The 27,881-nt window shown below is 31.7% G+C and overlaps 3 protein-coding genes across 4 annotated transcripts; all 3 read right to left on the reverse strand.

Annotated features, from left to right (window-relative positions):
* Positions 1-704: 704 nt before the first annotated feature.
* On the reverse strand, positions 705-20,122 carry LOC139500881 (palmitoyltransferase ZDHHC21-like). Of its 2 annotated transcripts, none has more exons than XM_071289775.1 (8): positions 19,988-20,122; positions 18,241-18,499; positions 16,967-17,062; positions 14,924-15,035; positions 14,315-14,453; positions 13,824-13,940; positions 12,314-12,375; positions 705-1,031 (listed from the first exon to the last, which is right to left on the reverse strand). In XM_071289775.1, the coding sequence occupies exons 2-8, from the start codon at positions 18,488-18,490 to the stop codon at positions 911-913; spliced, it is 897 nt and encodes a 298-aa protein (XP_071145876.1). In that variant the 5' UTR covers positions 18,491-18,499; positions 19,988-20,122; the 3' UTR covers positions 705-910. The 2 variants fall into 2 exon arrangements, with proteins under 2 accessions (XP_071145876.1, XP_071145882.1); XM_071289781.1 differs by having other exon boundaries at positions 20,036-20,116.
* A 4,783-nt stretch (positions 20,123-24,905) lies between these two features.
* Positions 24,906-25,460, reverse strand: LOC139500944 (putative golgin subfamily A member 6-like protein 19). Its single transcript, XM_071289911.1, has one exon. It carries the CDS (start codon positions 25,458-25,460, stop codon positions 24,906-24,908), a length of 555 nt encoding a protein of 184 aa, XP_071146012.1.
* A 33-nt stretch (positions 25,461-25,493) lies between these two features.
* On the reverse strand, positions 25,494-26,027 carry LOC139501030 (putative golgin subfamily A member 6-like protein 19). The gene has a single exon (XM_071290019.1). The coding sequence runs from the start codon at positions 26,025-26,027 to the stop codon at positions 25,494-25,496; it is 534 nt and encodes a 177-aa protein (XP_071146120.1).
* Between the last annotated feature and the right edge of the window lie 1,854 nt (positions 26,028-27,881).

Consider the following 27,881-nt stretch of genomic DNA (forward strand, 5'->3'; position numbering starts at 1 on the left):
AGTCAAAATCGCCATTATTGAACTTGACCTTCATTTAGTTGTCAGTAACAACATATTAAAATTTTAAAAGCTTTGATTGAACGGTTCATGAGTTAATGCACGGACAACATTTGATTGCCGCCCGCCCGACCGCCCGCCCGCCCGCCGTACATCCCCAAATCAATAACCGACAAAAATCCGGTTAAAAATGAAAGGAAATGTACATAAAAACAATTTCATTACAAACTTGTAATATTCCAGCATTGAATGCTTTAAATCCAGACTAGGAATATGTACAACCAATGATTACAATGCTGTTAATTATTTTAGGCAAGGACAAATTTTTGGCATTTAAAGTAACAGTGAGGGAAAATTAGCACCACCAGCACATACCATATTACTTGAGGGCATGATCCAGCCGTTCAGGGGGTCCAAACTCAGGATTAAAGAGGGAGTGTTCCAATCAAATGTCCCTATTCAAATGCATTGATCGTCCAAAAAAAATACCCCCGAAACCCCTCCCCCTGTACTACCACTGTACTTGATGGCATGTTGTTATTAGAAACAAACTATTTTTATTTGTAAAGAGCTATGGTTACTAAGTTTTCGTCTCTTCTAAGTAATTTTTATAGTAATAACAGCCATAACATAAAAAAAACATCACTTTGACAGTAGTCTTCTAAGAATGGTTTTTGATATATTTGAAAGTAACTAGCGATAGCAAAGATGTTGCAAGATATTTTTAGTTACAAAGAACATACAGATATCATGTAAAAATGTTGACAAAGTGAACTGAAAATGATACTGGTGTATTCAACAATATTGTGGAACATTTCAATTTGAAATAAAAATTAAACTGCTGCATGTAATATTACAGTTTACACTCCAAGACACTACAATGCCAGAAATTCATAAAGATTTCCAATAAATGCTAGACTGTGTTTATATATTTTTGTGCAGCCCTGCGACTTCCAAATGGGAATAACCAGCAAAATGGAGTACCATCACCACATAAGTCTTTGTATTGTGCATATGCTGGGTTACTTTTTGATCTGAAAAAAAATATTAAGTAGTTACAATAGTAAATATTCAAAATACTGCATGTGATTAAGTTATTTTCATCTATTGTCTTGAGTGCATCTAATTAGAAATCAACTTTGAGGAGTTTCTCGCTACATTGAAAACCCATTGGTGGCCTTCAGCTGTTGCTTGCTCTATGGTTGGGTTGTTGTCTCTTTGACACATTCCACATTTCCTTTCTCAATTTTACTTAACATGAAAATGAATATCAATATATATATATGTCAACTTATTTCTTTAGATTTATTGTAAAATAACTGGTTTCTGCCACCTTAGATATCTTATAACTAATAAGCAGGAAAACTTAGCCAAATGCTGTAAGCCAAGTAAATTATTACATAATATATAGTGCAATAAAGATTATTTAAATTTATAAATAAAATGCTCCGCTGAGAGCAGCCTGATACGACCACAAAGGTTAAACCCTGAACAGTTGTGGCAAATTGGACACAATATTCAAGCTTGATTCTGTCTGAATTTGGATTGTGATCAAATGTTTGACATAGTATAGGTTTCTGACACAAAATAAATGTCAAGATCTTACAAATCTATTGCACAATACTGTGAAATTAAAGATTCTTCTTGAAAATTTTCAAATATTTGAAATTTGAATTTTTTTTTTTTGAACCCCTTAAAAAAAATTGAAACCTCCAAACTTTTTTAATCCCCTTGGAGCAATTACCCTCACACTCAAACTCAGCCTTTCCTTTGTAGTATGGAACCTTATAGTTCGATTACAGAGAGATCCATATTCTTAAATACGAGTCTGGAAAATATAAAAATGCTTGTTTTTGGCCCTTTTTTGGCCCCCCAATTCCAAAATGAATTGGGCAATTACCCCTAAACTCAATCCCAGCTTTCTTTTTGTGATATGGAACCTTGTGGTACAATGTAAGAGAGATCCATACACTTACACATAAGTTATTGTCCAGAAACTACAAAAATGGTAGTTTTTGGACCTTAAAATACCTAAACTGTTGGCACCATAACCCCAAAAATAAATCCAAACCTTATACTTGTTGTATTAAACACTGTGCTACAATTTCAGAGCAATTGAAAGACTTATACTCAAGTTAATATCCTAAAAGTAGAAAAATGCTTGTTCTGGTTTACTTCTGGGCCCCTTTTTCTAAAACCGTTGGGACCATCATCCCCAATATCAATCCCAACCATCCTTTTGTAGTTTTTAAATTTCATAGCGATCCATTCACTTAAACTAAAGTTATTGTCTGGACATCAAATGTGTCTTCTGACGATGCAGACGAAGACGCAGACAACATCATACCATTATACGATCCCAAAATAATTTTTGCAGTCGTATAAAAAGTAAAAGAAAAAGTCAATAGAATACTCTTCAAACCATCTATAAATATTCTATCATTAGTTGACCTATTAACAGAGTTAATTTCTAAAGAGAAAAAGATGTAAACATACCTGAAATTGACTAAAATATAACATATTTTAAAACAATACCATATTTATTGGTTGAATCATCACTATACAAGTACAATGTATGTGATAGAGACATACTAGAGGCTCTAAAGAGCATATGTCACTCACATTGGTTGGTCAAAAAAGGACACCCTCCAATATTGTAGATGATAATAGAATTCATCACAAAAATTTGTTTTCTTCTTGTATTGCTGTTCATTTTTTCTCATTAGATTCTCTCTATCTTCTTTAGTTTTTGGTCAAAACACAAAAGAGGGTAAAAAAAAATCCTAATTTAAAGGGCAATCACTCCTCCAAAGAGTGACAGTTTACTGACTATATTGATAAATTTTACTTGTTATTAGTAGATATTGCCTTGCTTTTATATAATTTCAAGTGTCTATTTATCTAAAAAAAAATTATTGAATGCAAAACGCCAACAATTAATAAAAATCTTCCTAAAAGGCCAATAACTCCAATAACGAATCTTCAGACAATTTCCTCCATATCGTCCTATTTGTATGTCTTTGTCTTGCTGAATTTCTTTTTCATATTCAAGCATCCATCTATTATAATTTTAAAGATACAAGGCAAAAATAAAAGACAAAACCTTATTGTCTATTTTTATAAGCCCTTTTACAAGATGTATTACGGTATACCTTTTTTTATCTTCTGTCTGTCCGTTGTCAACATGTCAGACAAAAACTCAAAAAAACACTATAAGCAATTTGCATTTATGGAAGCACCGTTTCGATTTTTATGAATTTTAGATTTAATATTTCCTAGATAGTGGGTTATGTTTATTGATTGAAAAAGAGGGATTTTCTGGCGTTCAGACAATACCCAAAAATCCTTTGTGCAGTTTTCATGAAACATTTTGTGAATTGGCAATATGTTTTGGTGTAAGCTCCCTTTTGATTTTTGGAAATTTTAGATTTTACCTTTATATCAAGATTTTCATAAGAAAAGGGGGATTTTCCAGTTTTGAACAATGACCCAAAAGTTTTTTGAGCTGTTTTCATGAAATTTTGGTGACTTGTAAGTTCTTGTTCTAAAGGAGAATATATTTGTAAAAGTTAACAGACAAGGATGACTGAGTGGGCCAGGTGAAAGAGATGTGGTATCAATTGCAGATAAGAAAACAATTATCCATGAAAGAAGAAATGGCAGACTGCTGAACCAACGCCTCTAAAGTTTCGTGAAGGTAGAGATTCCTTAACCTACAGTATGTGGATATCGACGGTATGCAGGTTGTCAAAAGAAAGAAAAAATGAAAGAAGAAAGTACAAAGATGTAAACAACAACAGATCAGTGTTCAGCCGTCAACAATGAGCAAAACCCATACCATGTAGTAAGCTAAAAAGGCCAGAAAAACTGAGGAACAATACAGAACAGAAAACCAATGACCCGTTATGCTAGTTTCCATATTTCCAGCATTAACTACCGGTAGGGTTTGTGGTGGTTACCAGGTAGCCATCTTTAGTTTTATAATCAGGAGATTAAGTTCAAAAGAACATGTTCTACTAAAAAGTTATGGAACTGTTTCTTCTTGCATGTATAATTCATGTAACAGCCATGTTGCAATCTGATTTCCCATTAGCACTAAAATGATATAGTCTGTCCAGAACTATTCTTATTTACTGATGCATTTTGTGAAATACTTTCAAATAATGTTAGCAGATTTTTGCTAGTTATTATAGGATAATAAGTACAAAATTTATAAAACTACAAATGTGCAAAACTCACTATAAATGTATTGTACACATTTTCTTATATCTATATTTACTGGTACATTTGTAAAAGCCATAGCGGTACTTCTTATTGACCACAATGCTACTGTGGTCATTGATATCCCTTTCTAGATTTAAAACACCTGAGGTAATTGAACAGTTTGGTAATTATTTCTGCAGAAGAGACACTTGTACTTCCCATCAATGATAGCAGATCAAACTGACCTCATATCTATAGGTAATCTTATTTATCTACTTTTACTTTCAAACCTAAGCATTTTGTTTCCATGGAAACTAAAGATTCCCACTTACAAATGATAAGTCAATATTGTATAATAATTGTATCTGATGTGCTTTTCTGATAGGCATTTATTTTTACATTATTAATTCATTTTATTCATCTCTTAAAGCGGACATTGTATTCATTGCTTTAATTTTTAATCAGGAAAAAAATATGAAATCTTTCTCTTTCTTGGTTAATTTTACAAGTTAAAGCAAACTGTAAGAGTTTTTTATAAATAATTTATTGACATCAGACTTAGTTTGACATCTTAAACCTTTTTTCTGAAATTGCCTGTATTTATGTTAAAAGCCTAGTCATTTAATATCTGTTTTTAAATAAAAGCTTGAAATTAAAATAAAGAACACTTTAAACCAAAAATCTTTCCCTATACTTATTTATGTTCCACACTGTTATAAAGTAAAAACAAGATCTATTCATAGATTCTGAGTAAAAGTTTTATGTATAGTGAACTTGTAACTTACAAATTGCATGAGATTTAATTCATTTCAAAATAAGAGTCAAATTACACTATTTAAGACAAGATAAAGTATTTTAGAAGTTGTGTAAAATTGACACAAAACTAATTAAGATTTATTACCTGTCTGTTACCTGGCATTAATTAGTTTCACCTGAGAACTCTTAAATGATTACATAAAACTTACAATTCTGGTCAGACATACCTATCAATTTCTCATATTTCACAAAGAAACACTCTTCCCTTCAGCATATAGACATATTTATGTGATTTAAAATAATTCAAAAGTAATCATTTATGTCGATAAAAAAACAGGTTGTTGCAAATTAGTATTTGTTAATGTGCATTTGATGTGGTTTGCAATCAATAAACTAAAAATGTTTCACATTTTTCTGACAATTAATTACATTTCTAGTATAAAAATAACATGCAAATGATCACCAATCAATTAGTAAGATAGGTTTAGCAGAACAGTTTTATTCTATGGGAAATAACTCTGAAAAACTGGAGGATATTGTTTGAAATTATAAAAATAATAAACCTTTGCTTGTAGAGGGAAATATGCTCTTGAGACATTATCAAATACAAAAAGAATAGGTCCATAAAAATAAATCCTCCTCTTCCTTTTCAAAGATAGTATAATTATAAACATGAAAAAAATGCTTTCCAGAGCATAGCCTGATACGACCGGCGACCACAGAGGTTGAACCTTGAACAGTTGTGGCAAATTTGGACACAATATTCACGCGTGATTCTGTCTGAATTTGGATTGTGATCAAATTTTTGACATAGATTAGGTTTTTGACACAAAATAAATGTCAAGATCTAACAAATCTACTGCACAATACTGTGCAATTAAAGATTCTTTTTGGAAATTTGAAAAATTTGAAATTTAAAAAATAAAAAAATAAAAATTTGACGTATAAAAACTTTAAGTCAAGGAAACTAAGAACAATGTTAAGCTTCTTAGCATGACCTGTGTTTTGTTTTCACTTAAACATTAAAATACCCTAACTATCCATGAGGTTATTGTAGGCTCAGTCCTTACAACATTTTTATATTTTATAAATGATTTGGTAAAGGTTAACTCAGTTATCATCTAAAAATAATTTCTTGTAATAAAAGGCATAACAGGAAGGGTCATAATAAAATGTTCTAAGGCAATAATGGTCATTTCAAAAATTTCCAACTTTTTACCTAATTGTTCAAGGCTAATGATAAGTCCTTATAGAAATCTTTACTTTCTACATTTTTTGTGTTATTTCCAGATTAGAACCCATAACTTCACAGGTCAAAGTGGAACTGGTTACTGACAATACTTTAAAATTTGGAACTATCTTGTTATTGCTATCAAGGAAGTACATATTAAGAGGCAGATTAAGAGGGTTTTCCATCCCCCATCCCCCTCCCCCTTTTTGGGAAAAATTTGGTTGATCATTTAGGGAATTGCTGGAGCATGACTGGAGTGGCCCCCCTCTTAGCCATTCAGTCCCACCCTTTTTGAAAGTTTCTGGATCCGCCACTGATATTAGTTTGTATACATAGAATGAAAATAGTCTAATGCACAGAAAATTATAAAATTAAAAAAAATCCACAGAATGATTTTTTGAATTTACAGTCTTTACAGTGCTAGTGTAAGGGAGATAACTGAGGTTGTATTTCAATATTACAGTATAAATTTAATAACCTTTCTTTTGTCTTTTACACATTATTGATTTGATACATTTATATAAAATATATGAAGGTGTTAGAAATACATCATTTATTTGTGCTAGACTTACATACAGGAAGAAAAGTGGAGCCCACTAAGTTTCCTGTTTTGTAGACAACTTGTTTATATTTTCAAACTGAAACAATCTATTTTTATTGTACAGAAATTTAAGATAAACTCATAAAATCTTCTCTATAACTGCAAAGCGAAACGCTTTAATATTTAACAGGCTATTATTTAAACTTGGAATTATTTTTAATTATGGAATTTGCAAAATTTCCTGTGCTGGAAATTTTTAATAAATTCCATGTTTATTTGGTATAATAATGTTTTGAGCGGTTCATAACTCTTTCCATATAATGTATTTTGTATAGATAGTGTTGTGCGCGGCACAGTACATTCTATTGAAAATGTACTATCTTCCTTTGTAAAAGAAAGTGTTGTGCGCAGCACAGACCACTGAAGTACAGAATAAACATGGAATTTATTAGAAATTTCAGGAACAAGAAATTATGAAAATTCCATAATTAATAATAATTCCAAGTTTAAATAATAGCCTGTTATTTGTTGTTTTGATGATTTTAGGACCCTCTACAAACCAACTTTGACATATATTCTAACGAAATAAAGAACGTCTTCATAGAACAAAATCTTTATCTAAACTACATATGAATACAATATCGGCGCTAAGTAGCGACATCAAATATACAGTTACGTAATTTCCACGGTAAACGACGTTAAGACGTTTAGCAATTATACGAAAATGTCTATAATAAAAGAAAGTAAAGTACATGTATTTTACAACATCAACCTCATTTGTTGTTGATTTTGTTGCAAACATAGTGACACATACTTCCCATTCAAACTCTGTAAGGAATATTATCATCAGTTTCTCTAAAAACTTCATTGCCAATTTTAGGTAAAGTTGGCAGGAATGATGCTTTGAAGGTAAAAAAAAATGTACTCTTCAAACAACCTTCATTTGATTCATATCATATGCAAATTTATGACAAAACGGTGACCTAGATTTTACAGCCTAGATTCCTATTGGCCATATTATACCTCGTTGTGTTCCTGTACCACCTATGCATGCATTTATGATAATAGTTTATACCTAGAGTCACTTCCAGTTACGTAGTGGTCATCAAAAGATGACCACTCCCACCTGATTTTGGCTACTTTTCATGTTTTTCCGATTTTGAACTCTTAAACGGCTTTTAAAGTGCCATATTTTCATGAACAGACATCTGAGAACAGTTTATGGACCATGAACTGCTTGATTGAAGTCCCTGCTAACATGACAGTTCAGCTGGGGTAGTTCAAAAAAAGTATGGAGGGTCATACGGGCCATCAAAGAATGATTGTTGCCATCATGCCTACAGGCGGGATTGGGGGTTACCCTTTCCTCCATGGCTTTTTTTTTTAAATAGTTAATTCGCATAGGATTTTTTATTATTCATCAGGTTTAAAGTATTAATGCATTGCTAAATACAAATATTTCATCAAATAAATTTTATACAGATATTCTTATGAATATCCTTTTCATATTGAATACAAATTTTATTAATGCTGTTGCAGACATTTCATAGTCATAGCATTTCAACTGAGGTACTACACAGGCGTCAAAAGGCGTCATTATGGAGTAAAGGGGTGGCGTCAAAAGGCATCATTATGGAGTAAAAGGGGTGGCGTCAAAAGGTGTCATTATGGAGGAAAGGGTTAAACACAAGTTATTGTTTGAAAACTACAATAATGCTTATTTTTGACCCCCTTTTTGGCCCCTAATGCCACAACTATTGGGATCATAATCCCCAAAATCAATCCCAACCTTCCTTTAGTGGTATTGAACCTTCTGGTAAAAATTTATAGAGATCCATTTACTAAATCTAAAGTTATTGTCCTGAAAACCGAGTTTTCCCCTTTTTTGCCCCTAATTTCGCCTTTTTTAGCCCCTAAATCCAAATCGTTTAGAGCCATAACCCCCTAAAGTAATTGCTAACCATCCGTTCATGGTATGGAAACTTGTGGTATAATTTCAGAGAGATTCGTCCACTTAAGGAGGCTCGCGGGTACAAAAATTTCAGCAAAACTTTAAACATTTGTTTTTTCATAACAAATTTTATTTATTACACTATTAGTTATTACTTTATGATATGATACAAAAATTAACTAAATAAAAAGCAATTCGGTTTGGCCCCAGATGACTTTTAAAATGTTTATATCATTGAAAAAGCTCCAAATTATCTCTCTTTGGTGCAAAAATGCTATATTTTGGCATTAAAATTGAAATATCTTTTTTTACTCATCGGTGACCTATATTTTTTATTATTGTTTTTCAAATAAGCTATACATTAACTAAATAATTGTAAAATTTAAGCGATTTCTGTAATCAAGTTCTTTTTTTATTTCGATATTACCTCTTTTTCTCCTATTAGTTCAACAGAAAAAAAGTACCTTTACAAAAATGTATGCTTCTTTCGAAGGCAGATTGTGAGTGTAAATGATTGGTGACCCCCTCTTTTTTATTTTATTTTTCTATTAGGTATAAGATAAAGTTCATTTATAGAAAAAATTAGCGAAATCTTATATTAAATTAAACCAGGTGCTCCGCAGGGCGCAGCTTTATACGACCGCAGAGGTCGAACCCTGAACAGTTGGGGCAAGTATGGACAAAACATTCAAGCGTGATACAGCTCTGAATTTGGATTGTGATCAAATTTTTGACATTACATGGGTTTTTTTTACACAAAACAAATGTCAAGATTTTACAAATCAATTAAAGATTTCTTCTTATTTAAATCTAAAATTAAATAGTTGACACAGCATAGGTTTCTGACACAGAATGAATGTGGTCTAATGAACTTAAAAGTTTTTTTTTGCCTTTGAGCAATTGACTATGCTGTTGAATATTAATCCTCTCAAAAAAATGTTTGAAGAAATTTTCTTTTTATTTATGAAATCTGAAATGAGAAAAATTTAACCCCCCCCCCCCCCCTTTTTTTCACATCCCCGTTTCCCTTTTTCCAAAACTGATATCAATTCAAATTTCTAATGGAGTTTGCAACAATAACTACTCTTTTAAATACATCATAAAATATTAAAATGTAAAATAAAGTGCTTGTTATCACTGAATGGTAAAGATTGGTTGGTAGTAAAAGTGAATATACATTGTTTATTGTATAAAACAATAAAAAAAAACTTCATCAGCAACATTTTATATTGGCAAATTTCCAATGAAGTTATTTACATAAAGTTATTGGCAAATAAAAATAGAAAATGACATCATAGTCATGTCTGGCAAATTTCCAACATACATTATCTAAAACATTTTAGATAAGATAAGGAAAAAAAGCTTCATCAGCAACATTTTATATTGGCAAATTTCCAATAAAGTTATTTACATAAAGTTATTGGCAAATAAAAATAGAAAATGACATCATAGTCATGTCTGGCAAATTTCCAACATATATTATCAACTACTATTCTATACAAAGAAAGATAACTCCAATTGAAAATTAATTGCTACTGCACAATATTGTGCAATTAGATATTTCTTGCTATTGTGCAATACTGTGCAATTGAAAATTTCTTGCTATTGCACAATACTTGATATGGAATCCTGATTTGGACCAACTTGAAAACTGGGCCCATAATCAAAAATCAAAGTACATATTTAGATAAAGCATATCAAATAAGCCCAAGAATTTAATTTTTGTTAAAATCAAACTTAGTTTAATTTGGACCCTTTGGACCTTAATGTAGACCAATTTGAAAACTGGACCAAAAATTAAGAATCTACATACACAGTTAGATTTTGCATATCAAAGAACCCATTTATTCAATTTTTGAAGAAATCAAACAAAGTTTAATTTTGGACCCCCATTTGGACCAACTTGAAAACTAGGCCAATAATTAAAAATCTAAGTACATTTTTAAATTCGGCATATCAAAGAACCCCAAGGATTCAATTTTTGTTAAAATCAAACTAAGTTTAATTTTGGACCCTTTGGACCTTAATGTAGACCAATTTGAAAACGGGACCAAAAATTAAGAATCTACATACATAGTTAGATTCGGCATATCAAAGAACCCCAATTATTCAATTTTTGATGAAATCACACAAAGTTCAATTTTGGACCCTTTGGGCCCCTTATTCCTAAACTGTTAGGACCAAAACTCCCAAAATCAAACCCAACCTTCCTTTTATGGTCATAAACCTTGTGTTTAAATTTCATAGATTTCTATTTACTTATACTAAAGTTATGGTGCAAAAACCAAAAATAATGCTTAATAGGGCCCCTTTTTGGCCCCTAATTCATAAACTGTTGTGACCTCAACTCCAAAAATCAATCCCAACCTTCCTTTTGTGGTCATAAACCTTGTGCTAAAATTTCATTGATTTCTATTTACTTATACTAAAGTTATTGTGCGAAAACCAAGAATAATGCTTATTTGGGCCCTTTTTTGGCCCTTAATTCCTAAACTGTTGGAACCAAAACCCCCAAAATCAATCCCAACCTTCCTTTTGTGGTCATAAACCTTGTGTCAAAATTTCATAGATTTCTATTCACTTAAACTAAAGTTATAGTGCGAAAACCAAGAAAATGCTTATTTGGGCCCTTTTTGGCCCCTAATTCCTAAAATGTTGGGACCAAAACTCCCAAAATCAATACCAACCTTCCTTTTGTGGTCATAAACCTTGTGTTAAAATTTCATAGATTTCCATTCACTTTTACTAAAGTTAGAGTGCGAAAACTAAAAGTATTCGGACGCCGGACGAAGACGACGACGACGACGACGACGCCAACGTGATAGCAATATACGACGAAAAAATTTTCAAATTTTGCGGTCGTATAAAAAATGATTTAGACTCGCAAGCCCCCTTAAACACAAGTTATTGTTTGAAAACTACAAAAATGCTTATTTTGGACCCCCTTTTTGGCCCCTAATTCCAAAACTTTTCGGACCATAACCCTAAAAATCAATCCCAACCTTCCTTCAGTGGTTTTAAACCTTCTAGTAAAAATTTATAGAGATCCATTCAATAAATCTTAATTTAATGTACGGAGACTAATGTGTAGAAGGCGCAGACCACGATGGCATAATACCATTATACGACGCAAAATTTATTTTGCAGTCATATAATAAAGGTAGCAGAGTATATTTGACTACTTAAGAATAAGAGAATAGAATTAATCAGTGAACAACTAAAAAATCATAGCTGACAAGAACAAATCTGCTAGTTTGCTTGAATACACTTATCTTAACATGTATTTTGAAAATATTTTCAAATCACACAGCTTCCAATCATCATTTTATGTTTTACTACCATGATTATCTGTTAGTATAATAAACTAACATTGTTGTAAGATGACCTTCATTTTTTCACATTATCTTGGACACATGTTTCCTAGGCTTGTTAAGCATTTAAGTAAAACATTTCGTTTTAACAAGAGGGACTCAGTTTTTTTTTAAATCTAGACACAATTGCTGTTTACATACATTTGTAGAAACAACATGTACAAATATCACTAAATGAAATAATCTTTTCATGTATTTGCCTAAAAGCTATGCTACAAATGTCCAAGATAAATAGAAATAACACAAATTAAAACTAAACTTACGAATCATGTGAATGTGATCCCATAGATTGATTCAATCCCATTGTTTCTAATGTCGTTTGATTCTGTGAATAAAAATAAGAGAACAGCATATAAGTGTAGTCCAAACAGCAAATGATTCAAAATTTGTACTTTATTCTTGTTTATACAGAAAAAAATTCATATACACAACATTCAATTATAAAAAAAAACCTGTTTCATCATAATGCATTAATAAGTACTCGGAAGTAAAAAAATAAATTAACACTTTATGTACTCAACCATTGAAAATTGAACCCCACACCCTCCTTAGAGTCTTAGACCTTGGTATATTGACCTGCCCAACAGCTGTCAATTTTCTTTATGACACCTGACAAAATAGTTTCAGTCCAAGCAAAGCACAGTGGCGGATCCAGAAATTTTCATAAGTGGGGGCCCACTGACTGACCTAAGAGGGGGCCCGCTCCAGTCACGCTTCAGTGATTCCCTATATAAGCAACCAAATTTTTTCCCAAAAAGGGGGGGCCCGCAGACCTCAGCAAAACCACGAAATTAAATATCCATGGACATATAAGTTTTCCTTTATCCACAAGATTAAATATCCATGGACATATATGTTTTCCTTTATCCACGAAATTAAATATCCATGGACATATAAGTTTTCCTTTATCCATGAAATTAAATATCCATGGACATATAAGTTTTCCTTTATCCATGAAATTAAATATCCATGAACATATAAGTTTTCCTTTATCCACGAAATTAAATATCCATGGACATATAAGTTTTCCTTTATCCACGAAATTAAATGAATCCACAATAGATAAATTTGCTCTTTCTGCTAGAACTCCATTGTCAATGAAAATTTTTGTCCTTTCTAAGGGAGACAACTAAAATATGGATCTCTAATTTCAGGGCCAATAATAGGAATTTGCAAATAAACTATTATGAACTGTCCATGCATAAGTTTTCAAAGGGCAATAAATAGAGAATATCATATGGCGTTTTCAATATCGCCTCAACCAATATAATCCCTCGAGCAGAGCTCTTGGGATGATATTGGTGTCTCGGGTTGATACGGTGTGTGATATTGAAAAAGCCATATCATATACACTTTATTATATACATATACCTCAAGTAGATGTTTTATATGTGACATGACGTCATACAGATAAGGAGGTTTGAAATGACGTCATACAGATTATAGGTTTGACATGACATCATACAGATTAGGGTTTTGATAAAGCCTTTGCAACAGTGACTGCAATCGATGACGTGACGTCATACAGATTAAAGGTGTGATAAAGCTTTTGCAACCGTGTTGATATCGATATCATCACGGGTGGCTGATACAGCACGCTTGCCACTGATTGTATTACACATACAATTTATCTGTATTTACTGCTAAGTATATAATAAATATATAGGTTTCACTGATTGTACTCACAATTTTTTTTAAATTGCATGATGACCTAGTTGCCTATTATTTAATATTGAAATCATATAACTAGCAGAAATTATCAAAAACACTCACCAAAAGAATATTTGTATGTTGAACTATGACCTGACCACCCATTAGTGCTCCCATAGCAGCACCCAATGCTGTCACTAAATACACAAACCAGATCTGGTGCTTTATGAAAAAACTTTCCTGAAAAGAAATGAAAAGGTTTAGACTTTTTCATTCACACACTTATGAAGGTGTTTAATGACATTGACTACCCATGAGTGGATTTTTTTTCATGCACACAGAAAAGAATAAGGGTTCAGTTCAATGGTCAGGAAAAGGTCATATTTACCATTCATTCCTAAACTGAAAGCTATATGTCCTAAATAAACAATTGGGATTTAGTATTTTTTAACAGAAATAATATAATTTTCTATCATTTATCAAAATTTTAAACAAGAGTGAACACACTAAAATTTTGCCAGCTTTACTGACCATTGATTTTACATTGATATTCCTAAATATAAAGTTTTACTACAAGGAGACAGAAATATATGTAAATCTGAGTCTATACATACCTTATCACAGGTCACACATTTTGGCCACCACCAGAAGTGTAACATGTCTATTACAAAACCAGTAAGTCCCAACAGAAAGGCATATATTAACAGCAGTGTAAACGCCCAGTGGTTCTCCTCGCCTACACAATTATTTATCCTAAAACAGATTATTTAAGATTTTAAGTATTTTGTACTCTAGTTAACAACCAGTACCGGATTTTAATTTATATTCAGGGTTTACCTTTCTATCAATTTAAGACACTGTTTTGTTGCTGTGCTTAAAGGGGCATTGTATGTACCTGTCAAATTCATGTTTACCAATTTGACTCAAATTCACATATTTGATTTATAACATACAAAAACGTATATAAAAAAAAAGTCAAAATTAAACAATTAACAATACATGGACTCGACAACAAGTATCAACATTTCATGTGTATTTTTGTCAGACATCATCTAATTTATCATTGAAATTACCTTTTATTTCTCATAGCTAATGTCTTTTAATGAATCTTTTTGAGAAAAAATGTGGGTTTTTTCCCTAGAGATATATTGTTCTTTTTGAATTTTTCCTTTATCTTCAGATTCTTTACAAATTTACAGAGGAGACAGAATTTAATATCTTACCAAGGACAATGATGATCCATTCTTAACACACACTGGTTACATCTTCTGCAGTGATGAGCTCGTTTTGGACGTTTTTGTCGACATGTTTTACATACTTCCCAATGATTTATATCTACAAAAAAAGGTAGTTTAAGTTTATCAAATGTCATATAAAAAATACCAAATTAATTCTTAAACTTATTTGATCTAATAGATAGCATTCGTTGAAATAATAGCTTTTACTTTTGAACCAGGAAAGACAACTGTTATAGAAAAATGTCTACAATTCAAAATAACATAAAAGTTTCATCTATGAAATTTAGGTTTGAAAAACATTTACTTTTAGAATCAGCTAAACAGACATACAAAAAAAAAAAAAAAAAAAGCAAATTTGAGACAAGTACGCAATGAGTGTCAATGTTCAGGTATTTATTTTATTGAAAACATATTTTCAACAATCAACATTTATGAACATTTTTTTATTATATTTTTCCATGATAAAATCTCATTTTGGTTGAAAATAGAAATTAGTCATGACAACATTTAGCTCTTCCTCTACAGGAAATTCATTTTTACAAAAATAACAATAAAGGGAAGCTGACAATTTGCCTATGCATTTTTCAACCTATTAAAATAAATATTTTAAAAGTAGGAAGGTCTATAAATTGTTTAAATGACCTTTCTAGACTAATCAAAGGAGTTTTACTTCCTGTCATTGTGTTTTACATGTTATTAAGAAATAAAATGTCCGTCATGACATTATGCAATGTAATTAATCGAAAAAGATATATTGACTTATTTGACCACGAAGAGATATTTTCAGTATAATTTAACAAATAAAGGATGTAAAAGAAAGAATACAACCTTCAATTAGTAAAGATAGGAAAATTGCAACATTTATCACCACAAAACTACATACATGTAATCACTTTTGTAGTCGTCTTATTTCCCATTATTTTGTCATTAAACGTAGAATACAAATAATTAAGACCTGCCAAATACTTTTAATCAGTTAAAACATGAGATTTCTTTTTTAAAATTCTATATGAATAATGATTGAAAAGGAATGTTAATGAGTCAGAACACTAGGATAGTGGAATGATTTCATGTCTACTGAAAGTGGTGAGAAGAGCAAACAGAAAGTAGAAATTAAGGTGTTGAGGGCACTGAGGTGAAAGATTGCATTTATTTTAAAAGAGTGTTAAAAAAATGGAACAAACTTTGGCAATATTTGAATTGGGGTTATCTTTCTTTGTCAATGCATGAAATTTTTAATACAACAGGTTTTCTTTGTCAAATAAGGTTATTATCATACACTTCATTTTGTAACTTGGATATCTGAGGATATATACTTTTATAATAATACTTGATATGAACATGGATAGGATCTAAAGAATTTTAACCTAACTGTACTTTGTTGGTAAGGTAGAGATGAGACAAGAATAAAGCTAAATATAGCTGTCAAGCAAGTTTTGATTGCATATATGACATATGAAATATTCCAAAATTTTAAATTAACAGATATATAATTTGAAAGATGTCCATCTCCTACGAGAAATACCATTCTACCAGAATACTTTTTGCAAAGAGTTACAGATTTTCAAGTAAACAATACAATGCTATCATTTAGAAACCATTTCATAATGAGCATCTTAAAACTAATGCATCATGGGTAACAGATGACCTGCAAAATATTATCATGGGTTGTGCTTTATTTACCCCAACATGAAGAACTGCACTTTTATTTCCCTTATTAAACAAAAAACTAACACATGAAGTAGATTGACATTGATTCCTGTTATACAGTTGCAGTATTTGAAAAGAAAACAGTATTATATGATACTGAACATTCACATAATTTAAATAAGGGATGAGTTGTGGTGGATCTTTCATCAAACAAAAGTTATTGAAAACCATTTGGTATTAAAAATAAATGTATCAGATTTGCTTAAAATAAATATATATCAGAGACAAATTTTATATAATTTATAAATATCAAAATCTCCAGCACATGGCCATAAAATATATGTTAATTTGTATTATTTATGTATGTTATATTCTTACCAATCTGAGAATCTTCAACTAGAGGCACTCGTCCTGGATTTGTGGTAGAAGCTTTGAATAATGAAATTATACACATAACAGAGAGAAAAACAAACCCTAAAAGGAAAAAAAGGAAAATGAAATTATACACATACAAGCATATACAATTATAATCAAATATAGTTAACTTGTAAACTGCATCTAACAAACTGAACTTAAGGTTAACAAATATACCACAAAAATTATGTCAAGTTCAGATGAACGCTGCTAGATCATATACATCAAATATTATTGACAGATAGGTTATTGTAGTCTCTAAGAAATAAACCTTGTGTTAACCCTGAAACATTGACCAATTCATAAAACATGAAAATCAGATCAAGGTCAGATGAACCCTACCAGACAGACATGTACATGTACACCTATAGCTATCAATCATAATTATTCCAGACACCAAATATATTTTACCTTTTGCTTAATAAGGATGGAGGGCAGATGGAACTTGCTAGACATGTTCACCTTACAATCATTCCTTAATAAAACAAATACAGTATACTATTAGAAACTTTTGGTCCTCAATGCTCTTCAACTTTGTACTTTATTTGGTCTTTTTAACATTTTTTGATTCGAGCGTCACTGATGAGTCTTTGTAGAAGAAACGTGCATCTGGCGTATATACGAAATTTCAATCCTGGTATCTATGACGAGTTTAATGACACTTTGCTTATTATATCTGATAAATGGACAGAACACTTTTAACAACAATAACTTAATATTCACAAATTGAAGCATCCAAGTCTTTTACCTTCTGAAAAAGATATTTTGTACATATAGTTTATGTCTCAGTAACTTTGGAGCTAGCATCCCTATATCTAATTATGTGACTACAGAAATTAATTATGAAAAATTCATTAGAAGAAAGTAAAGTGAATGCACAATAATAACATGAATTAAAAGCATTGTATCAAAAACATCATATTTACCATATCTACCAAATTGACCAAATTATAAACATGATAAGGGGTTGAGAAAATATTATATCAGCTACATTGTACATTAATATGGTTATAAAGTTTTCAAACTTGATTTATAAATTATGTTGAATGATGGCAGCCATATACATATAATAATGCCTTCTTATTCTGAAAAAGAGCACTTAGTAGATCAATGCCTTTCCATTACAGATCCTCAAAATCAAATCACCATATTCTCATGAGTCTCCTGTACTGGACTACCCACAAGTTAGAGCTGATATACAATGTATTTTTGCTAAACTGAAATCTGAATATACTTACACAAAACTAGTTCTCCAGGAAGCTGTTTATCATTATAGTGAGGTAAAAGTATTATAAACAAATTTACAAAAGTTCCATAAATCCAGTAAAGTGTAGTAAAAGATAATGCCATATATCCCTCACGGTCTCGGACAATGTGTAAACGACCAAGGAATGGTATATTTTTAACTTTGATTCTGTCTGAAAATTCACTGTATTGTGTTGTTTTAGAGATTCCAACATTATTCTGAATGGCTTCCTGAGTTATCATGATTATTATCTACAAATATAAATAAAATGTAACAAAGAAGATGCACAACATCAGCAGTCAAACAATTCTTTAACTTGAAAAAAAAGAATATTGAGTGAAAACAATATTATGATTACCAATTCATGTACATGTATATAAAACAGTTTTCCCTGTTGTTCTGCAAATTGGTGCTAAATTGGGGTGTATAGGTCTGGTATAAGTTGGCAGTTAGATGATATGTCTTGTTTTCCTTCTGTAGCAGTGATTTCGCTTTAATACCTACATTTGTACATGAAGTAGATACATGTAAATAACTAGCCTGCATAGGCTGCATTAGGCCGGGAGTTCTACTTACAAATGTACACGTATTATATATACCAAGCTATTTACGAGTTAACATATTTAAACGACGAAATCGCAGGATGAGTTCGTTTAAATATGTTAATGAGTAAGGCGTGGTGTATATGTTTTGCAACATCATTCAAATTTGTTATTATTGCATTCATTTTATCACAGAATGGTACAGAATTCAAACAGGGTAATAAAAAAAAATATATACTTTATGATAAAACTTGTATTTGTATACGATTAGAATTATGTGGTTAATTTATTGAGCAGTTCTGATAGTTTTTCAGTCAGAAGCTACATGTACCAAAATTCATAAATCTTGCCAAGTTTGAGATTTTATCAAATTTTTACTGAAAAGCCTATCTTATTCATTTCACGTTAGATATACAATGTACAATGTATAAGAGGGGGGATAGGACCTTTATCGGGACTCCTAGATAGGGTGTTTTTAAGCTCAGGATTTCAGTATTGACCCTTTTTGGGATCCGGGAATTCTTTTATTCGAATTTCAGGATGTCAGGATTTAAATTTATTTAAATTCGGGACCTCAGGATTTCATGTTTTTTAAGCCTGGGATTTCAGGATCAGGACCCGTCCTAACCCCCCTCATATATTTGAAATAAATATTTTTGATACATGTATAAACATCTAAAAATCCATCAATTAATTCAACTGGCATTTGAATGAGAGACCTGTGAAGTTGGTAGAGTAGTGCATGGCTTACTCAGTTACTGTGCCAGGGGATCTGTGATATATGTGATCTTATTCATATGCGATGGATTTATAAAGGTTTACAAATATTTATTTTTTCACGTTTTTTAGTATGCACTGGTTCTTAGTCTCCAATGAAACAATATTTTTCTTGATTTTTGTTACATTTCCATGTAACCGTAGGCAGTGCCTTCTCAGTAAGCTCATATGACCAGCAGCAAGTATTTGTGTAGTATGTCTTGTCTCAAAAATGTCTTGCTATTAAAAAATCATTTCCAGCATCCAGTGATCCTACAGGCACTTGTTTCTATCCATAGGAAGGTCGACTATCCATATAACTTCTATTTATATGGATAGTCGACGGATAGAAACAAGTGCCTGTGAGTGATCCACCCAGAATATCTATAAAAGTAGAAATGTATGAACTTGTTAGCTTTTGTCAAATATTTTTGATCACACTTTTGAAAAGAGATGTACTCTGCTAGTGAATCATCTGTAATTTCACACCTGTGGTTCTCTAAGCAGTTTGTTAAGTTGTGACAAGTTTATGACCTGTTTGTTTTGCAAGAAATATTTATTTTTACAGAGTTGTCCCCCTTTTGAATGAAAACAATTTGCTAAAATAAGCTCTTCTGTCCCTGAGCGAGTACCGCAAATTCACCACGCATGGCCGGATCACTTATTTCAGTAATAATAACAGACATACAATTAATACAATGTATTATATGTCTCTGGTATTGAATTGCATTACATCATTTTTTAATTGATTAGTTTTAATTGGATTGAAAAGAGAAGATCTATTAACAGGACTGACAAAACGAGGACAGTAATTTTTTAAGGCAGTGTCTGCGCGTACCCGCATGTGGGTACGAATAGTCAAATTGCCGTTCTAGGCTGCACGTACCCACATCCGGTTTTCTATTAAAATGCCATCGGATCGAGAATAAAACGTGAAATATATACGGAAATTATCGATAATATGGGGATTTCGTATAGAAAGAGTGAAGAGTATGAACAAGTTGCTTTCTTTAAAAAAAGAAATGCAATCGTAAACCCAAATGCTTGTTTGGCATTATATATATATTAGATAATTGTGTAATAAAGATGTATTGTCTTATATTACTTTTGTTGTGCATAAGAATTAGAAACTGACATTGCCTGTTTAGTGGTTTAAATAATGTAATACCGGCTTCACACATCAACGTATAGATCCGACGTACGTCGGTCGAGGTAAAAAAAAATCATGCACGCTACCAAAACGCTAGTAATTTTGATGCATTCAACCTGTCAATCATATCTGTATCGTGTGCACAACGAGCTTAAAGCGTGTATTGGGTGTGCGTAAAGCGTACCTTAGCGTTTCTCCTGGTCTTCCTACATTCCCAACTGCAGGTCTGTCTATATGTGATTATATTTCCATGTCCTTGGTCTATCCTAGACGTAAAATTTCAAAAAGTGTTAATACTTTTTTTAAAGATATTATTTTTAATTGTTCTCCTTCAAAATATTTTATTTTTTCTTATTCAATATCTATTTAATTTTATTTTTAATAACCATTTTTTTTTTATTAAAGTTGCAATATTTAACCAAAAAAAATAACTGTAATTTAATCATATGCAAGAAAGACTTCCCTTTAATTTCAGTATAAAAAAATAAATAGCTTGCTTTTTACAACATGTACATCTTCACTAAACGTAAAATCTAAAATAAAATGCTACTAAAACTTTTTCTAAAGATTTTATTTTTAATTATTCTCGTTCAGAATATAAAGCGCATTGTTTACATGAAATCTTATCTCATATCTAAACACAGCTGGTTACATCGTTTGACTTATTAAAATACTACGCATGTAGGTTAATATTAGCAGCTTGTAATCGTGTGCAAGAAAATATTATATCATAATAAATTTCAGATCATACGTAAAATATCTCTATATAAGCAACTTAAGAGGCCCCTCATGGGGTTTTTGATTATGTGATTACTTGGCCGTTTTTTTAATGATTATTTGATTATTAAGCCAAATATTTCATGATTATTTGATTACCTAGGACTGTATTTTTAGTTTATGATTATTTGATTACTAAAGATAAGCAAATATTTAATGATTATGTGATTATATTGGCAAAAAAATGGTGATTATGTGATTACTAGGACCCCCCATGAGGGGCCTCACTTAAGATGCTAATGCATATTCAACAGATTTGTAAGCTATTGCGCGTGCATTTGAAAGGTGGTCATAGCTATTGCGCATGTATTTGAAAGGTGGTCATAGAAAGACCAGAAGTGTTCCGACTAACATCCGGTGTTCCGAAAGACTACATCACTCGTCCAATATATACTGCGTAAACCCTCAGGGGTTTACGCAAAAATAATATTTTCAAATTGTATTTATTAAATAATGATACATAATAAACATTGCAAAATTAAATGCACAATGATGTAAAATGAAACTGTACAGTCCCTGTAAAAGAAAAACATGATAGAAATTAATACTGTTATAAAATTTAAATGAAAATTTAAAGAATAACATTTTAATAATTTAAAAATATACCCATATGATATTTTAAAATAATCTTTTAGTAAAACGTAAAACAGAAACTGAAATTTTAAAATATATAAAACTACTAAAATTAAAGCTTGAGTTTATAAAAATTAAAGAAGCAAGTAATAAATCAATTTAAACCAATTATAAAAGATTCATGTAACTGCATGACTAGTTAAGATTTCGAACACATTTTACATATCCAATATGATTGTTTTGGCACAGATTTCAACCCTGCACATTTCAAATGTTGCCAGTCTAAACAGCAATCACATGCCAACGAGTCCTGATCGAATAGGGTTTTTTTTACACTTTATACATACCCAGTCGCATGTTTCCCTTCTTTCCGTGATCTTAACTTTTAGTTGTTTCCAAGCTTCAGTGGTAAAATATTTTTTAATGCGCTGGAGGTTTACGTCTTCATCAATTGTATGAAATTTAACGACTGATAGTTCTGTACAAATATTTCTAATTCATTTTAAGTCTGAAATGTCTTCCCTACAGTAATAATATCACTCTCTTCCATTTTAAGAATATTTACTAACTGAGAAAAAACTGTTCACTTGCCTATATATATGTGTGTATATTTATAAAAATTCTGAGTAGTTTTAATCAATTTATTCACTAATTGCAACAAATTCCGTATATATTTCACGTTTCATTCCCGATCCGACGGCATTTTATTATAAAATCGGATTCGGGTACGTGCAGCCTGGAAAGGCAATTTGACTATTCGTACCCACATGCGGGTACGCGCAGACACTGCCATTTTTTAAACATTTTCATCGCAGTGACTGCATGACTTTTGTTTTACTCAATATATTGTCAAAATTTCTATTGTATAATAAAGAACAGGGTATTTTCTTACTGAACTTAGAAATGAAATTAAATACGATATGAATAATTAAAAAAAAAATCTGCATAGAAAAGAGGGGGCCGGCGAAAGCACAGTCTCAGAAAAAAAATGCCTGAGGGCGAAAGATACCAGAGGGACATTACTCATAGATCGAAAATAAACTGAAAACGCCATGGTTAAAAAAGTAAACGGACAAACAGACAAATGATAGTACACAAGACACAACATGGAAAACTAAAGACTAGGCAAGTTCCAACACGAACCCCACCAAAAACTAGGGGTGATCTAAGTTGCTCTGAAAGAGTAAACAGATCCTGCTCCCGTGACATGTGACACTCGTCGTTTTACTTATGTTATTACAAACCCGGTAAATAATCTAATTCCGTAGGTCACATTCGTGAAAAGGGAACGGATTGTAGTTCAGTACGACATATGGAAGACATGGAACATATCCGATATCATCTGTAAAACGGATATTCTATAACGGCCAACCAAAGTTGTGATGGCGTCTGTAAAATTATGAAGGTATGATTTCAACTTCATTATTTGGAACTATTGGTTTAAAAGCTTCCCTGTGAGCAGCAAACCTTTATCATAGGAATCATAGGAATCGAAATAATTCGTGTAGTCAAACCCGTAAATTGATAATTTAATAATTACCACCAGAGTCTATGATTTTTATTTATGAGGAGGGTTCTTTTATTGTGTATCCTTTAAACTTTTAAGCTATATTTCTCTAACCTTTATACATTTTGCTCATTATTCTCTATTCTTTACATTTAGCACCGTGGGCCATTATTTTTTTGTCATTATGTTTTGGTCCATTATTCTGAGTATTGGTCAATTATTCTGTAGTATTGGTCCATTATTCTGTACTATTGGTCCATTATTCTGTAGTATTGGTCCATTATTCTGTAGTGTTGGTCCATTATTCTGTAGTATTGGTTCTTTATTCTGTAGTATTGGTCCATTATTTTGTAGTATTGGTCCATTATTCTGTAGTATTGGTCCATTATTCTGTAGTATTGGTCCATTATTCTGTAGTATTGGTCCATTATTCTGTAGTGTTGGTCCATATTCTGTAGTGTTGGTCCATTATTCTGTAGTATTGGTCCATTATTCTGTAGTATTGGTCCCGGCATTATTCTGTAGTGTTGGTCCATTATTCTGTAGTATTGGTTCTTTATTCTGTAGTATTGGTCCATTATTCTATAGTATTGGTCCATTATTCTGTAGTATTGGTCCCGGCATTATTCTGTAGTGTTGGTCCCGGCATTATTCTGTATTATTGGTCCCGGCATTATTCTGTAGTGTTGGTCCATTATTCTGAGTATTGGTCAATTATTCTGTAGTATTGGTCCATTATTCTGTAGTATTGGTCCATTATTCTGTAGTATTGGTTCTTTATTCTGTAGTATTGGTCCATTATTCTGTAGTATTGGTTCATTATTCTGTAGTATTGGTTCTTTATTCTGTAGTATTGGTCCATTATTCTGTAGTATTGGTCCATTATTCTGTAGTATTGGTTCTTTATTCTGTAGTATTGGTCCATTATTCTGTAGTATTGGTTCATTATTCTGTAGTATTGGTTCATTATTCTGTAGTATTGGTCCATTATTCTGTAGTATTGGTCCATTATTCTGTAGTATTGGTCCATTATTCTGTAGTATTGGTCCATTATTCTGTAGTATTGGTTCTTTATTCTGTAGTATTGGTCCATTATTCTGTAGTGTTGGTCCATTATTCTGTAGTATTGGTTCTTTATTCTGTAGTATTGGTTCTTTATTCTGTAGTATTGGTTCTTTATTCTGTAGTATTGGTCCATTATTCTGTAGTATTGGTCCATTATTCTGTAGTATTGGTCCATTATTCTGTAGTATTGGTTCTTTATTCTGTAGTATTGGTCCATTATTCTATAGTATTGGTCCATTATTCTGTAGTATCGGTCCCGGCATTATTCTGTAGTGTTGGTCCCGGCATTATTCTGTAGTATTGGTCCCGGCATTATTCTGTAGTGTTGGTCCATTATTCTGTAGTATCGGTTCTTTATTCTGTAGTATTGGTCCATTATTCTGTAGTATTGGTCCATTATTCTGTAGTATTGGTCCCGGCATTATTCTGTAGTGTTGGTCCATTATTCTGTAGTATTGGTCCATTATTCTGTAGTATTGGTCCATTATTCTGTAGTATTGGTCCATTATTCTATAGTATTGGTCCATTATTCTGTAGTATTGGTCCATTATTCTGTAGTATTGGTTCTTTATTCTGTAGTGTTGGTCCATTATTCTATAGTATTGGTCCATTACTCTGTAGTATTGGTCCATTATTCTGTAGTATTGGTCCATTATTCTGTAGTATTGGTCCATTACTCTGTAGTATTGGTCCATTATTCTGTAGTATTGGTCCATTATTCTGTAGTATTGGTCAATTATTCTGTAGTATTGGTTCTTTATTCTGTAGTGTTGGTCCATTATTCTGTAGTATTGGTCCATTATTCTGTAGTGTTGGTCCATTATTCTGTAGTATTGGTCCATTATTCTGTAGTATTGGTTCTTTATTCTGTAGTATTAGTCCATTATTCTGTAGTGTTGGTCCGTTATTCTGTAGTATTGGTCCATTATTCTATAGTATTGGTCCGGTATTCTGTAGTATTGGTCCATTATTCTATAGTATTGGTCCATTATTCTGTAGTGTTGGTCCATTATTCTATAGTATTGGTCCATTATTCTGTAGTATTGGTCCATTATTCTGTAGTATTGGTCCATTATTCTGTAGTATTGGTCCATTATTCTGTAGTATTGGTCCATTATTCTGTAGTGTTGGTCCATTATTCTATAGTATTGGTCCATTATTCTGTAGTATTGGTCCATTATTCTGTAGTGTTGGTCCATTATTCTGTAGTATTGGTTCTTTATTCTGTAGTGTTGGTCCATTATTCTGTAGTATTGGTCCATTATTCTGTAGTGTTGGTCCATTATTCTATAGTATTGGTCCATTATTCTGTAGTATTGGTTCTTTATTCTGTAGTGTTGGTCCATTATTCTGTAGTATTGGTCCATTATTCTGTAGTATTGGTCCATTATTCTGTAGTATTGGTCCATTATTCTGTAGTATTGGTCCATTATTCTGTAGTGTTGGTCCATTATTCTGTAGTATTGGTCCATTATTCTGTAGTGTTGGTCCATTATTCTGTAGTATTGGTCCATTATTCTATAGTATTGGTCCATTATTCTGTAGTATTGGTCCATTATTCTGTAGTGTTGGTCCATTATTCTGTAGTGTTGGTCCATTATTCTGTAGTATTGGTCCATTATTCTATAGTATTGGTCCATTATTCTGTAGTGTTGGTCCATTATTCTGTAGTATTGGTCCATTATTCTGTAGTATTGGTCCATTATTCTGTAGTATTGGTCCATTATTCTATAGTATTGGTCCATTATTCTGTAGTATTGGTCCATTATTCTGTAGTATTGGTCCATTATTCTGTAGTATTGGTCCATTATTCTTTAGTATTGGTCCATTATTTTGTAGTATTGGTCCATTATTATGTAGTGTCCATTATTCTGTAATGTTTGTCCATTATTCTGTAGTGTTGGTCCATTATTCTGTAGTTGGTCCATTATTCTGTAGTGTTGGTCCATTATTCTGTAGTATTGGTCCATTATTCTGTAGTATTGGTCCATTATTCTGTAGTATTGGTCCATTATTCTGTAGTATTGGTTCATTATTCTGTAGTATTGGTCCATTATTCTGTAGTGTTGGTCCATTATTCTGTAGTATTGGTTCATTATTCTGTAGTATTGGTCCATTATTCTGTAGTGTTGGTCCATTATTCTGTAGTATTGGTCCATTATTCTGTAGTGTTGGTCCATTATTCTGTAGTATTGGTCCATTATTCTTTAGTATTGGTCCATTATTTTGTAGTATTGGTCCATTATTATGTAGTGTCCATTATTCTGTAATGTTTGTCCATTATTCTGTAGTGTTGGTCCATTATTCTGTAGTGTTGGTCCATTATTCTGTAGTATTGGTCCATTATTCTGTAGTATTGGTCCATTATTCTGTAGTATTGGTTCATTATTCTGTAGTATTGGTCCATTATTCTGTAGTGTTGGTCCATTATTCTGTAGTATTGGTCCATTATTCTGTAGTGTTGGTCCATTATTCTGTAGTATTGGTCCATTATTTTGTAGTATTTGCCCTATTTTCTTTGTTAACTACACCTGATCCTCATTTATCACTGACGCTAACTTTTCATAATTATTATTTGCAAAAACTGAAGAATTCGAAATCATCATTTGACGGCTCTTTTTGTCTTGCTCGATCTTTTGAAACACTACGAATTTCTATTATCAAGCATTGGTCGACTAATTATAAAAAAGAAGATGTGGTATGATTGCCAATGAGACAACTGTCCACAAGAGACAAAAATGACACAGAAATTAACAACTATAGGTCACCGTACGGCCTTCAACAATGAGCAAAGCCTATACCGCATAGTCAGCTATAAAAGGCCCCGAAATGACAATGTAAAACAATTCAAACGAGAAAACTAACGGCCTTATTTATGTACAAAAAATGAACGAAAAACAAATATGTAACACATAAACAAACGACAACCACTGAATTACAGGCTCCTGATTTGGGACAGCCAAATTTGGCAAAAAAAAAATTTAAACTTATTTGGGTTCCAATGCTCTACATCTTTGAAATTGTTTTGGTTTTGCAAAAATAGGAGAATTCGAAATCATCATTTTACGGCTCTTTTCGTAACGCGTGTCTGGTGTATTAAAAAAAAACCCACTGCTTTCGTTGATGACTAACATTTGGAATAATGGGACTAAAATTAACAGTCTTTCAAACTGTGATCAACACACTACAATATACCTAACTGAGGAAACACAATAGGATGAGAAATACATATAAACAATCATAAACTACGCAACGATATCAGC

This window comes from Mytilus edulis, chromosome 1 (assembly GCF_963676685.1).
Source record: "Mytilus edulis chromosome 1, xbMytEdul2.2, whole genome shotgun sequence".
In the NCBI taxonomy this organism is placed as follows: Eukaryota; Metazoa; Mollusca; class Bivalvia; order Mytilida; family Mytilidae; genus Mytilus; species Mytilus edulis.

What these genes read in the sequence shown, in the direction of transcription:
- LOC139500881 (XM_071289775.1), bottom strand. Translation starts at nt 18,490, where the DNA reads ATGATAACTCAGGAAGCCATTCAGAATAATGTTGGAATCTCTAAAACA. An exon ending in AATGTGTGACCTGTGATAAG is followed by an intron (nt 13,941 to 14,314) that starts GTATGTATAGAC and finishes ATTTCTTTTCAG; the next exon opens with GAAAGTTTTTTCATAAAGCA. An exon ending in GGATCACATTCACATGATTC is followed by an intron (nt 1,032 to 12,313) that starts GTAAGTTTAGTT and finishes ATTTTTTTTCAG; the next exon opens with ATCAAAAAGTAACCCAGCAT.
- LOC139500944 (XM_071289911.1), bottom strand. Translation starts at nt 25,460, where the DNA reads ATGGACCAATACTACAGAATAATGGACCAACACTACAGAATAATGGAC.
- LOC139501030 (XM_071290019.1), bottom strand. Translation starts at nt 26,027, where the DNA reads ATGGACCAATACTACAGAATAATGGACCAATACTACAGAATAATGGAC.